Source organism: Haliotis cracherodii, unplaced genomic scaffold (assembly GCF_022045235.1).
Source record: "Haliotis cracherodii isolate W230 unplaced genomic scaffold, xgHalCrac1.p SCAF_2, whole genome shotgun sequence".
Taxonomy (NCBI): domain Eukaryota; kingdom Metazoa; phylum Mollusca; class Gastropoda; order Lepetellida; family Haliotidae; genus Haliotis; species Haliotis cracherodii.
The window spans coordinates 40958890-40974262 of NW_027266275.1; the positions used below are offsets into that span (position 1 = coordinate 40958890).

The 15373-nt window shown below is 41.4% G+C and overlaps 1 protein-coding gene across 1 annotated transcript in view; it reads left to right on the forward strand.

Annotated features, from left to right (window-relative positions):
* Positions 1–15373, forward strand: part of LOC139468103 (protocadherin Fat 4-like) — a 60939-nt gene that overhangs the window by 22706 nt on the left and 22860 nt on the right. Inside the window, exons 23-36 of the mRNA XM_071249837.1 lie at positions 481–566; positions 1447–1618; positions 1993–2092; positions 4203–4333; positions 4567–4688; positions 5318–5499; positions 6571–6788; positions 7404–7578; positions 8753–8892; positions 9565–10866; positions 11441–11539; positions 12872–13036; positions 13696–13836; positions 15153–15269. Of these exons, the coding sequence (XP_071105938.1) occupies positions 481–566; positions 1447–1618; positions 1993–2092; positions 4203–4333; positions 4567–4688; positions 5318–5499; positions 6571–6788; positions 7404–7578; positions 8753–8892; positions 9565–10866; positions 11441–11539; positions 12872–13036; positions 13696–13836; positions 15153–15269 (3150 nt within the window). The remainder of the gene's footprint in view (positions 1–480; positions 567–1446; positions 1619–1992; positions 2093–4202; positions 4334–4566; positions 4689–5317; positions 5500–6570; positions 6789–7403; positions 7579–8752; positions 8893–9564; positions 10867–11440; positions 11540–12871; positions 13037–13695; positions 13837–15152; positions 15270–15373) is intronic.

Here is a 15373-nt window from a genome sequence, read left to right on the forward strand (position 1 = left end):
ACTCACTCACTTCCTCAAAATATCATTTAGTCTAATATATGTAAGTTAGATACCTGACCACGATCTATATTCAGAGGTTTAATGATGTAATGTGAACCTCGTTAGGACGAAACGCCTGCAGTCCGGACCATTGTTAGTTATTCAAAATATGTACAATTCTAAGTAGCATCGATGTCCCGTGAAGCTCCGGGTTAGAATAGGTCTTCAGCAACCCATGACTAACGGAATTGGCTGATGCATGTCATCGTATCTCATTTGCGTGGATTGATGCTCATGATGTCAATCACTGGGATGTCTGGTCCAGACTTGACCAATTACAGACATATATCTGGAATATTGCTGAGTGCGACGTTAAACAACAAACAAACACACAAAATGTACCATCGTTAATCTGGATTTTACTGGGAACGGCACAACCCGGATTAAGAGGGTTTCACTGTACATGTCTGTATTGCGTTGTATGTCACTTTGTGTCCTCAGGATGTGAACAACCAGCCCCCACGGTTGAACCAGACAGTTTACACTACCACGATCAGAGAAGGGCGAGTTGTCAACCCGGTACTCAGGTAAAGCATGGGACTCTAGAATCATTGAGTGAGTGAGTTGGGTTTAACGCCGCTTCGAACAGTATTCCAGTAACATCGCGGCGTGTCAGCTTAATGTGAGAGGAAAGTCCGAAGTGATGCAGGTCTCAGACGGTTACCACTTCGGTGAAACCCACGAGCACGGGTATGGTGCTGACAAACCTAGAAACATAATCGAACCAGGATTCGAACCCACAATCATAGGTTACTGGCGTGCCCAGGGGACACAACTCTGCACAGCGAATCGCGCGCCTTAGACGACTGGGACCCCCGTGCCCCCTAGTATCATTGCATCAATCATGTCCATGTATATATTTCAACAAAAACATCATATATTGCCTTTAGGATTTGTACATCATTAGTTTAGGCTGTGATAGTTCTGGCTATATTTATTAGACAAACGATCTAAATGTGTACATCACATTTTCCACTTACGGAATAACCACAAAATATATACAATACATTTACATAGGGCATGATTTACTCAGCATAATTCGCTTGTTTCTTCTGGGGAATCTTAATGAATTGCAGGTTCTGTTTTGGGGGATGAGCGGAGGGAGGGGTCCCATAGATACTTCACGATCCATGTTTTATTCTGTTTTTTACTCGGTCCCTCTAGGAAGATCGGGATGTAATGGGTCACAAGCACCCTTGCGCTAGATTTCCCCCGCAGGTTCACCTGATCCAGATCATATTATAAACAGGCAGTCGTCATATCTGGAATATGTCGGGGGTGGCGTTAAAAATAAATAAAGACACACAGCTCAATCATCCGAGTTATTGTTAAAGCGGCCACAGCAGGACATAACATGTGTTGGCACATTAAACATTTGTTTTCAAGTAAAGCTGCGCTACGTTTCAGGGTGTTTGCCTCTGACGCCGACACCGACAGCAACTTCAACAGCATCACCTACAGCGTGGTAGAAGTCGCCATCAGGGACAGCATCTACCTCTCCCCCACCACAGGGGAGGTGTACATCTTCTCTGACGTCGACTATGACCCACCATCTTCAGTCCATCTGATCAACTTTACGGTATGAAGCGTTGTCATATCTTTTCTTTCATTTGAGTGAGTGAATTGGGTTTTACGCCGCTTTGAACAGTAGTAACTTCACGGCGTGTTAACTTGATGTTGGCGGAATAGCAGGTGTGATGCTGATAGTTACCTCTTTGGTGAACTCAACGAGAACGGGCATGGTGCTGACAAGGCTTAAAACATAACCATGGTGAATCTTGCATTCGAAACCACGACCATAGGTGTCTGGCAGGTCACGGCACCCAGCTCTGCACAGCGAATCGCGGCGCCTTAGACGACAGTCACCCGTGACCCGTTGTAATCTGAAAATTTTGTTGTCGTTGTATGTTGCTCGACCCGTATTTCAACCTTTTGCATTTACTTTCTGACAAGGTCGAGGCCAGTAACACGGCTGACGCGAGCAGCACTGACTTTGCGCAAGTTACTATCTACGTCAACGACCTCAATGACAACACCCCTACGTTCGACAAGTGTGAGTTGCATGTTTCTCCAAATGTCTCCTCACGAATATGAACGTTTAGAACGAATACATTACAGTAGAAAAGTGATACGAAAATGTGATTCAAGGTAACCCATTCTTTCTATACTTTCACACACCTTTTTACTTATTACGTCGTCTAATGATAATCATGATTCTTTCACCAGTTTCATATGACTGATTGAATTAAGTTCATATGTTAATGTGATGGGGTTCAGTAAAGGGTTTCGGTGTGTGGGTTGATGTGAAGGGTTTCAGTAAGTGAAGTGTTTCGGTGTGTGTGCTAATGTGAAGGGTTTCACCATATGTATTGATGTGAAGGGTTTAAGTATCTGTATTGATTTGAATGGTTACAGTATATGTATTGATGTGATGAGTTACAGTATCTGTGTTAATGTGAAGGGGTTCTGTAAGTGAAGGATTTCACCATATGTATTGATGTTAAGGGTTTCACCATATGTGTTGACGTGAAGGGTTTCAGTATATGTGTTGGTGTGAAGGGGTTCAGTGAGTGAAGGGTTTCACCATATGTATTGATGTGAAGGGTTTCAGTATCTGTATTGATTTGAATGGTTACAGTATATGTATTGATGTGAAGGGTTACAGTGTATGTATTGATGTGAAGGGTTACAGTGTATGTATTGATGTGAAGGGTTTCAGTGAATGTATTGATGTGAAGGGTTTCAGTGTCTGTATTGATGTGAAGGGTTTCAGTATCTGTGTTGATGTGAAAGGTTTCAGTGTCTGTATTGATATGAAGAGTTTCAGAGTCTGTATTGGTTTGAAGGGTTACAGTGTCTGTATTGATGTGGATGTTTACAGTGAATGTATTGATGTGAAGGGTTACAGTGAATGTATTGATGTGAAGGGTTACAGTGTCTGTATTGATGTGAAGGGTTTCAGTGTCTGTATTGGTATGAAGGGTTTCAGTGTCTGTATTGGTTTGAAGGGTTACAGTGTCTGTATTAATGTGAAGGGTTACAGTGAATGTATTGATGTGAAGGGTTACAGTGAATGTATTGATGTGAAGGGTTACAGTGTATGTGTTGATGTGAAGGGTTACAGTGTCTGTATTTATGTGAAGGGTTACAGTGAATGTATTGATGTGAAGGGTTACAGTGTATGTATTGATGTGAAGGGTTTCAGTGTATGTGTTGATGTGAAGGGTTACAGTGTATGTGTTGATGTGAAGGGTTACAGTGTCTGTATTTATGTGAAGGGTTACAGTGAATGTATTGATGTGAAGGGTTACAGTGTATGTATTGATGTGAAGGGTTTCAGTGTCTGTATTGATGTGAAGGGTTACAGTGAATGGATTGATGTGAAGGGTTTCAGTGTCTGTATTGATGTGAAGGGTTTCAGTATCTGTATTGATGTGAAGGGTTACAGTATCCGTATTGATATGAAGGGTTTCAGTATATATATTGATGTGAAGGGTTTCAGTGTCTGTATTGATGTGAAGGGTTTCAGTGAATGTATTGATGTGAAGGGTTTCAGTGTCTGTATTGATGTGAAGGGTTACAGTGAATGTATTGATGTGAAGGGTTTCAGTGTCTGTATTGATGTGAAGGGTTTCAGTATATGCATTGATATGAAGGGTTACTGTGAATGTATTGATGTGAAGGGTTTCAGTATATGTGTTGATGTGAAGGGTTACAGTGTCTGTATTGATGTGAAGGGTTTCAGTGTATGTATTGATGTGAAGGGTTTCAGTGTCTGTATTGATGTGAAGGGTTTCAGTGTCTGTATTGATGTGAAGGGTTACAGTGAATGTATTGATGTGAAGGGTTTCAGTATATGTGTTGATGTGAAGGGTTACAGTGTCTGTATTGATGTGAAGGGTTACAGTGTCTGTATTGAACTAGGATGGAATCGTAGCGCCATCAGTGGCTATTACGAGTTATGCCCCTTCGATGTCCAGCCTAAATATAACTCCAGCCTAGTTTGGCACAGGTGGTAGATGGACTTTTATTGTCAGTTAACTCCTTTACCTCGGGAAGATGGTATGTGTTGTGACAAAATTGGGTGAACAGTTACAAATAAAAACTATGTTGCAATGCTAAGTACTCGTACCCGTTTATAAATACCTATATCTGTGTTTTAGCGGTATACACATGCACAGTTTACGAGAACGCGACGTCAGGGACGACGTTCGGCTGCAACACGAACGCAACAGACGTTGACTCTGGTAACAATGCCGTTTTGAATTACGCCATTGTTCAGCCATTGAACGCTGTGAGTATCTCTTCTAAAATTTGAACTTATGAGATCTTTTTTTTTCGTATTTTTTTAATTAAAAACATGACAATCATATACACTTCGTTAAAATCATGATGTTTCCTCGGTAAATTACACTCTCCAAGTCTTCTGTTTGTTTAATGTCATTCCTTAAAATCATTCAGTGAGTAAATGAATGTTACTGATTCGGAAAATTGTAAATCAATGCATTTTATGAACTACTTTTGTAGCCGTTCCAAGTTGACCCAAGCACTGGACAAGTGTCAGTATCCGGCAGCCTGGACTACGAGTCCATCACCACCTATCTGGTCAGTGTCCGCGTGACGGACCAGGGCGTGCCCCCTAGGTCAAGGTAGGTACTCTCCCACTCCATGGCTGGAAACTCAAACTTAAAAGTTACAAGGTCATATTGTTAATCATGTTGTGATTTGAGAAGAACATAACTACTGCCCCCTTTTAATGTGGAGATGAGGATGTGACATTTGTCACCCAATACTCATTTGACCGGAACTCGAATCAAGCGACCCTAGTCTATGCTGCATCCTCTTTAAAAGCAGATCTAGTTCCCAGTTGCGTATAGAGGTGATAACTCTCTAGAAGAAGTGTAATATAGAGTGAACACTGAGCAATCTTTGACTGCCACAGCTCAATAAAGGATGCGTGGGTTCTTGAATCCATCAGATGTTTTAAAATCCTGTTTCTTATTATTAGATGCAATATTCATATTTACCAAAGATTATAGATTTATGCATGCATTTGCAGTTTCATTAACACTAAAATATGTTGATCTTAAAAGACGGTTTCTTAAAACGTTTTCCTTTAACCTGGTTTGCATGTTCAACGATAAGTCTGTTGTTTTAAAAACGTAATGTTAAAGCTCTGTCAGTTAATGTTTCAAAATGCTAATTTGTTTTTGTAAATATAATAAGGAAATAATTTAAGGTAAGGCTTGAAAAAAATATGTCAATCTGTCTGTTTCAGTACGTGTCAAGTTGTGGTAGATATTGTTGACGTCAACGACAACCCGCCAGTATTTACCTCTACACCATACAACTTCTCCATCCCGGAGACGTCACCAAAGGCGTCATTCGTGGGAACGTTGTCCGCTACTGACCGCGACACCAACACGAACCTGACCTTCACATTGATCAGCCACACTGAACGTAAGACCCGTTCCGTTTTAACATACATTGAGGAATGTGTTCCGATTGTGTAAGTGTGTACATTTAGGAATGTGTTCCGATTGTGTAAGTGTGTACATTTAGGAATGTGTTCCGATTGTGTATGTGTGTACATTTAGGAATGTGTTCCGATTGTGTATGTGTGTACATTTAGGAATGTGTTCCGATTGTGTAAGTGTGTACATTTAGGAATGTGTTCCGATTGTGTAAGTGTGTACATTGAGGAATGTGTTCCGATTGTGTATGTGTGTACATTTAGGAATGTGTTCCGATTGTGTAAGTGTGTATGGTTACCCTAGGTACGGTTTTCACAAAGGGCTGGGGCACCACGGCTGTCGTTGGTTGCTGTTCAGGTACGGGAGGAAGGTTAAATTTGATTGGATGTTATACACAGATGGCTTCGTAAATTTGATTTCGTTCCCAATGAAATGCACGTAATGTACCTTTGTATATATGTCCGGATTGTACGATTTCCCATTTAGCCGTGTCCGGATTATCGGGTTTTCACTGTACTATTAAAAATACACTAAAATGATACATGGTGATGCATTTTAAATGACACTGAAATAGCAGATAGTGCTATGTACCCACCTTTACTTAAAGCCGTTGTTGACTGTGTTTACAAACTACTGTGTGAGACATTTAGCGATAGGGGATCAGATATTTCTATCAAAGTTTTTGTTATTATACTATCAGGGTCATTTTTAGTAGATCATGGAAAATGACTTAAACATTCAATTTGATAAAATATGATCGGTTGAAATTTTTGTTCGTAAACGTCGATATCTAAAATTAGTTGTTGAGGGCAACTGAAGGTCGGGAGGTGAGGGTGAGTGCGATTGTGTTTTTTACGATGTTAGAATGTGGCATCATTTGTACCCCTTCAAAATGTAATATGTCCTTTGGAGGTGTCGTTAGATCTTCACAGGGTGCACGTGATATCGGAGTAAACGGTCTTGTTTGGATAAGATGGAGTGCTTGTTTGTACAATGCATATCCAACCAATGTTACCCGATGGTGTGACACAACTAAATATTCTCTCTTCTCTACCAGTGTTCATCTTGCAGAATAGAGTTGACCTAAAAACTCTTGTCGTCTTCAACTGCAGCGACTCCCTCGACGTTCAAGTCTCCGTCAGTGACGGTATTCACACTGTAAACACCGTCGTTACAGTGAACGTCTTGAGTGTTAATGAGTATACGCCGATGTTCATAAATAAACAGGGCCTCGCCGTGCTTGAGAACGCCACGAAAGGCGAGACTATAGGAACGGTAAGTGAATCTTATTTTTACGAAATTTTGAAGATCTGAACAAGAGATTTTACAATTTCATTACCAGGCGATGTCTGTTTTGTTACTATATTTTTCCTGCAAGGTATCCTAAGGGAGTGAACAGTTGATCGGCATCAGTGTACCGACACCAACTACAAACATATATCACATACTCGTTACATAATTGTTACGTTAGGAATGAGGTTTTCACTAAAACTAGGCCTCTTTATCTGTTTATAAAATCTTGCTTTGCGATATATTTTCCGGATCTGTAGTGTCGGTGGTCGAACTGTGAATATATATACAATTATTCGTTTCTATTTCTTGCAATTAATGGAGTGGTATCATAAAAATGGTACGTTGGATAAAATAACAAAAGAAATTAGTTGACAGAATTATTTCTATCCCACATTTGTGAAATGTTTGATCGCCAGACGCTTACCAAGTGTTACCAAATGTCTTGGAATCGGAAAGAGAAGGCCACTACTATTTCATGTGCAATCCCAACACACCGTTAGCTTCCTGAAATAATATGTCCATGAGGAAATGTTGTTTTCCCTCGACGGATTGTTGGTATAAGATACACGTACTTTACCTATGGGACTTTCTCAACAGATCCAAGCCGAAGACGCAGACTGTGGGCAGAACGGGCATGTGTCGTTTAGCCTCATCGGCGGGAACACAAATCAAACTTTCAAAATCGATAACTCCTCTGGCGAGATAACTCTTGATGGTCAACTGGACTACGAAGCAATCAAAGAATACAGACTGTTGGTCAAAGCCGAAGACGGTTAGTGAATTCATTGAAGCATTTACCGACCGCTGTTTAAAAGTGTAAGGGTTAATAATAATAATAATAATAATAATAATAATAATAATTATAATGATAATGGGCGAAACAAGAATTTCACGATATTGACCCCCCCACACGAAGAATCATGTCAGACAATAGATCCTCAATCGCTTATATTTACCAATCATGATGTGAGGGTGTGGCTTGAACAGCGTGGAGGCTCTTCAGGATAGAATTGTATTTTGCACTTTTGCACACATTTATGTGCCTCTTGTGAAACATGTCAAGAAAACAAGGCATTCCACAGTTTTCTTAAACGAGCCAAGTGTGTGGGACATAATCTCCATGTCAGTGTTAATTTTGTTGTGGTTCTGTACTGCTGGACGGTACAGAAATATGTCAACCAAACGAAAGTGCCATATCAAATCGGCCCAGACTCAGTTTTTCATGGAGCGGCTATCTGAACGACCACTGCATCGGATTTATGTGCAGTGTGTTGAGAAGATAAGCGACTGGCCTCACTGATAAGTGAAACAGAAGGCTTTCTGTTTGGTGCTCAGGACCGGTCACTTCACGCTTGAAACCTTCAATGTAAATATGAAATGTAGAATGTGCCATGAATTTAATGAGACTGTCCAACACATTATCAGTGGATGCCTGGCTTTGGCACAAACACGCTATACACCATGCAAGAGATAATTACCCCTGTCAATGGGTCAGCATGCACTCAACAATCATTCTCAGCTCCCCGGGGAGTATATAACCCAAGCTACCGGTGAGGCGCTAGGAGGTTATCATCCTACCGGGTACCCATGAACTGCTGGTTTAAGAACATGTACATACTGATTAGTTTTATCTGGAGGCATCAGGAGACACATTGATGTACACGCAATTAAGGTTTCTCTTTTAATTACTTGCTTTACGGATAAATTTTCGAAAGGTGAATTCTATTCCCCATTTGTGGAGTTGCAAAGTAGCAATAAACAATACGAATATCGTTTTTTTGGAGTTTGCCTGTTTAAACTTGTATATCCCGAATCATGTTGGCAGTAATCGTCTGTACAAGCTGTTCTTACAAACGGAATGCACGTGTTAGCTGACGCGCATTCACCGTACTGGTCATGTCTAATGTCGTACTGTTTGTGAAACAAGATTATTGCCTGTGATTAAGGTGGACGTCCCCCTCGCCTGAGCTTCACCACCGTCAGTGTCGCGGTGGTCGACGTTGATGACAGCGCTCCTGTGTTTGACAGGGTGGAGTTTACAAGCACCGTCTACGAAAACTCACCTAACGGAACATCTATCCTCAAGGTAAACTTGACGTCCGACGCAAATCCCTATTTTGACTTGAAACATCTTTTTTGTACCGTGTTTTCTTCCGATGAACAATTGACTTGCCATTGCATGTATTTGTGACGAGTGCCACCGGTGGGGCAGTATACGCTCTCCTTTTTTGCGAATCCCTGATATCATCACTATCTGATAGTGATTAATAAACATGTTCATGGTCTCAATCGCCTTTGCTTTTGGCTGAGAATTCTTATGAACATGGAAAGGGTTTTGTCGCTTTCATTGAATTAAATTGTATTCTTCAATAATCATATTTACAGGTTATTTACGATGTTCAGTGATTTCTTGGTAGTGACCGCCTACGTGGTCTAGTTGTAGAGCGTCCGCTCGGAGTCCGGAAGGTCCGGGGTTCGATGCCCGGCCACGTCATACCGAAAGATGACGGTACTTGATGGTACTTGTTATTATCCTGTCTGACGCTCGGCATTAAGGGGCTCAAACAAGGACTGGTCGGCTCGGAGTCAGCATACTGTGTCTCACTGGGGTATTCATGTCAAATTGCGGCATGGTATCTCAGTGGGCTAGCACCTCACCTCACCTTCTGGGTAGTATTTTGAAGGCTACCGGTTACGTTGGTACCTAGTAACAGATCCGTTAGTAATTTGACAGATGGCCTCAATTTATACATTTCAGTTGACTGCTCGTGACGTGGACACACCTAATGGCAATCTGCAGTTCGGAATCATGACGCCCGGCCAAGGAATAGCTGTCAGTCCAGACGGCACATTGTCTGTAGACGGTAACCTGGACACTGACGGTAATACCAACGTCATCGTTGCCAACGTGACAGTGACGGATGGCGCCAGAGTGGCTGAGGCTGTAGCAAGAGTCACCATCATGGATGTCAACGACAATATCCCGGTCCTGACCATAGGTCCAAGAAACATCTCCGTGCCCGAGAACGCCGTGGTCGGTCAGGTGATAGCTAACGTTAACGCAACTGACGCTGATAGATCCAACAGCGGTTTTACCTATTGGCTGACTAGGACGGACGGGAAGTTTGCCATCAACGCCTCCTCCGGTGTTTTGATTGTTGATGAAACGTTTGACCGGAGTGTTCAGGATTACTACAATGTAGGAATTCATGTCAGCGATCACGGAATCCCTCCCAAATTCTCCGCTGATACTTTAACCGTTGTTATAATAGACAGCAACAACGCCCCTGTGTTCAACAAAACCGAGTTTCCATTCAGTGTGTCCGAGAATGCATCCATAGATACAATGGTCGGTCGGCTGGTAGCATACGATGTCGACAGGGGATCGTCAGGAGATATTCAGTATTCCTTCATATCTGGGAATAATGACGGTATGTTTACGGTAGGACCCACAACAGGAGAGATATCTCTCCAGAAAAGCCTTGATTATGAACATAGAAATACCTATACCCTCATGGTTCAAGCAACGGACAGCTCGTATTCTCCCAAAAGTAGTACAAGTACTGTTATTATAACTGTCCTGGATGTTCCAGAAGCTCCCCAATGGCCGTTACCACTCCCTGTTGTGTATATGGTAAAGACCAACTCATGTAACAAATCTAGGCTGACCGCGTTCTCAAGGGACATCACCTCGATAACGAATAGTCCATCGGAAGTGGTGTACCGACTTCTGAACGATACCCACGTCTTCTCGCTGGCGAACTCAACGGGGGCGTTAACTGTCGCTGACCCCTCTCTGTCAGTTGGATCCTACGTGCTGGGGTTAGAAGCCTGTAATGTTGACCACCCTGACCTGTGTACAGAGGCCGCGCTGACCATTGTAGTGACCAGTGATGTCACGTTCTTCTTCTGTCCTGCTTTCCTCGTTAAAGATGTGAAGGAGGATGCAGCGGTTGGTTATGTCGTGGCCGACCTCAACACCACCGTCGGCGATGGCGACGTCACTTACAACATCACAGAGGGGAATACAGAGAAGAAGTTCTCCATCAATACGATTACTGTAAGTTGGATGTTAGTGAGTCCTCGGTCATCAGGACAGTTTGCAGGTACATCGGCGAGTTTGTGAAGCCTTGATAAACTCTTGTTGTGTTTGCCAGTTCAGAAAGAGTCGTGTCTGATACAACTTTGTTAGTTTACACCTGCCATCATGTGTCATGCAATCCTTTCTGAACTTCCAGTGAGCGCATGTTCATTTACGCCGTTGTACATCAATATTACAGTTATACCTCTGCGGTGTGTTAGTAATCGAGTCTTAACCAGATATCTTAGTGGTTAGTATCATCTACGTCATCTGGGTACGATGACAATCGATCAGCCAGATGACATGTTGTAACAACACGATCTCCATTGTATTTGGCCCTAACGGCTACCATGAGGTACAACATTGGAGTTTAAGCTAGAATTTACACGGAGGTCCACTTTTATTGCTTGTTAGCAAATTAAGTTTACTTTGTTCTGCTACGTCAGGAATTTGTTATGACTGTGGAAATTACTCATCATTATACTGACAAATATTACTACGTTAAAGTCGGATCATCTATCGTATGAAGCTGATACTGTTGAATGTCTTCCAGGGCGTGGTCACTGTAGCCGAGCGTCTAGACCGGGAGAAGACAGACCGCTATGCGCTGCTGGTTGTTGCGGGCAACGGAACTCAGCAGGCACAGACACAGGTACTTGGAATGCTGTCATGGCTAGTTTCATTGTTTCATGTAATCATGGCTGGTAATGCATTTAGATATGTGGTTTAAGTGACTCGTGTTGGGTAGTAGGTTTGTTTTGACGCCATTGAGTACCACCGACATGTACCACTGTGTGCAATCATATACCACTGAGTACCAACATGTACCACTGTGTACAATCATATACCACTGAGTACCACCGACATGTACCACTGTGTACAATCATATACCACTGAGTAACAGCATCTACCACTGTGTACAATCATATACCAATGAGTACCACCAACATTTACCTCTGTGTACAATCATGTGCCAATGAGTACCACCAACATTTACCTCTGTGTACAATCATATGCCACTGAGTACCACCAACATTTACCTCTGTGTACAATCATATACCACTGAGTACCACCAACATTTACCTCTGTGTACAATCATGTGCCAATGAGTACCACCAACATTTACCTCTGTGTACAATCATATGCCAATGAGTACCACCAACATTTACCTCTGTGTACAATCATATGCCAATGAGTACCACCAACATTTACCTCTGTGTACAATCATATACCACTGAGTACCACCAGCATGTACCACTGTGTACAATCATATACCACTGAGTACCACCAACATGTACCAATATGTACAATCATATACCACTGAGTACCAACATGTACCTCTGTGTACAATCATATACCACTGAGTACCACCAACATGTACCAATATGTACAATCATATACCACTGAGTACCAACATGTACCACTGTGTACAATCATATACCACTGAGTACTACCAGCATGTACCACTGTGTACAATCATATACCACTGAGTACCACCAACATGTACCAATATGTACAATCATATACCACTGAGTACCAGCATGTACCACTGTGTACATTCATATACCACTGAGTACCACCAGCATGTACCACTGTGTACAATCATATACCACTGAGTACCACCAACATGTACCACTGTGTACAATCATATACCACTGAGTACCACCAACATGTACCACTGTGTACAATCATATACCACTGAGTACGACCAGCATGTACCACTGTGTACATTCATATACCACTGAGTACCACCAGCATGTACCACAATGTACAATTGTGTACCACTGAGTAACGGCATGTATCATCAAGGATCAGAAAAGATCCATACATACATCAGAACATCGCCTGATTCAAATTCAGAGTATTTAATGTTTAATCTTTAATATATTTTGTAGTTAGTCGGGTTACGTTTTGTTGAACTGTTTCTTACATCTTATACAAACTTTAAACACAAACATGTTGTGAAACATTGCATGTCGCGTAGGTTGTAGTGAGGGTGGTTGACGTTCAGGACAGCGTCCCCACGTTCCCCCTGTTCGAGTACGACGGGGAGATACTAGAGTCAGCTACCCCCGGGGACACAGTGTGGAGGAGGGGGAGCACGGGGCCCCTCGTTGTCACTGCCCAGGACGAGGATGAAAACACAGTGGTAAGAGTCAGGGCCTCTAAAAGAAAGTTAACGAATTGCTATACTCAGTCGGGGCTGTGGTGTGGGCAAACAAGTAAACCATTGCTTGTTAACCATACCAATATATATATGCAATGAAAGTTAGGCCTTTTTATGGTGAAGCGAACTTAGACAGCCAATGGTTAGTATATCGCACACTCTAGCTCCTAAACAACGTGCGTGCAACTATTCACTTACCTTTTTTATGTTCAATGTGTTTTGCACATATCGAAACCGAAAAAGAATTGAAGTGGACATACAATATTCAAACAATCAATCCTCACATACAAATACTTCCAAGTGTTTATTCCTTCACACAAAGGCAGGGCAGTAGTACGACATTTACAAGTGTAGGTGGCGATATATTTAGCTCTCATGTATACAACTAGAATTGAACTAAAGCATTCGCAAAGAGTCTTCACGTGATACATAAAAACAGTGTATACGCCTACACATTAAGTGAAAAGGAGAAGTATAAAAGTCAATATACCTACGGTTTTAACAAACGAAACCATGGCAACGAGGCCGGAAGTGAGCCGTTATAGTAACCATGATTCCTAAATGAGCTAACTGATACTTTGAATGTCATCTTATTCTGAAGGACTTCTGAACTGATTACTATAATGATATATTGTTTTCAGCTTCGGTACAGGATCAACGCCACCACAGACACGTCTAACGGTAGTTTTACTGTCAATGCGACATCTGGCGCGGTGAAACTGGCAAGGGAAGTCGACAGAGAAACAATGCGGGAATCGCTCCATGATAAATATACATTCCAGGTGGGCACTCTTTTACTATGAAACTACACAATGTGAAAAGGGAGAAACCTCATCTTGACACACAGTCTTACACAAAGGATAACAACAGGTACAATTGGTTCTTGCATCCTGACAAATGGAACTATTATGTTACATCTCTGAACATGAAGACAATGAGTGGAAGCTGAGGAGCGAAGAAAACAAACTATGCCTCAGTTGATTTTACCATATGTTTAATTTTCAATTGAAAACATCTTAAGTTAGCGATACAGTCGTGCCTCGTTTATACGGACACTTGCGTCAATTCACAATTCGTCCGCATAAACGAATTTCCGTATAACTGAAACCAGCTTCTTACTGGAAGTCTGTCATGGAAGTTTGAACTTTACCACATTTTGAGGTTTGAATTTTAAACAATAATTCCAAATTGTCCAGATCGCCTGTGTTCTCGATATAGTTCATCAAGGTCTCTATACAAGCCACAAACTTGTGCTTGGGGATTACATGTACAATAAACAAGCTCGTAGCTCAAACGTAACTCAGTGTCACTTGGTTAATTGACTTCTCACGAGTCAAAGGATTACCATCAGCGGAAGGATTATATGTATTGTCCGGATAAGTGAGACAATTTTGTGTGCATTTCAGTGTTTTGTGTATGAAAATGACCGTCCGGTTCCGGAAACTGAATTTCCGTATATACGGGTAAATTTATATAGTCATTATTTCGTTTTGAATGAAAATCGTCCGGGAACCGAGGTTTCCGGATATCTGAAGTCCGTATAAGCGGGGCACGACTGTATTATATCCAAAAAATGAACTTTACTAGCGTCAAGTCAGCTTTGTCAGCACTAAAAGAAACCTTCTACATCGTTTTGGTTATTAAATCTGATTTCAAACTTTTAAAAGCTGATTTGTATGCGATTATCATTTTTTAACTTTAAAAGGGTTAAATCAATTTTTTTTAAATTATTATAAAACGATGCAGAAGGATTCTTTGAGTGCTGACTAAGCTGATTGAACGTCAGCACAGTTTCCTTTCTGGATATATATATATATATATATATATATATATATATATATATACTTTTTACATATTTACATTTCAAATATGGTAGGGGTCATGTGGTTGCAAATCGATTTCTTACACCAGTCAACATTGAACCAAGTTAAACACAAAAATACCTAATCACAGATTACTTTTTACAAACTGTTGAAGGAACGAGTGGTGGTTAAAGAGGAATACTCAAATTTAACAGTTCTTCAAATTGTCAATTACATAAAAACAGACTCAGTACACTTTCTTTTGTGACTATTAACAACATTCTGCTTTTCCACAGATTGTAGCATCTGATGAAAGCAACAACGTCTCTACCACCGTTGTCGTGGAAGTGAAAGACGTCAATGACAACAGCCCTCAGTTTGAGATCTCGGAGCTGAACATAACTATCCCAGAAGTGAGTTCAAATTTAACGCTGTAACTGTGTGTACAGTTTCGATTATATTAGTATTTCACACACGCACGCACACACACCACACAGACACACATACATACAGACAC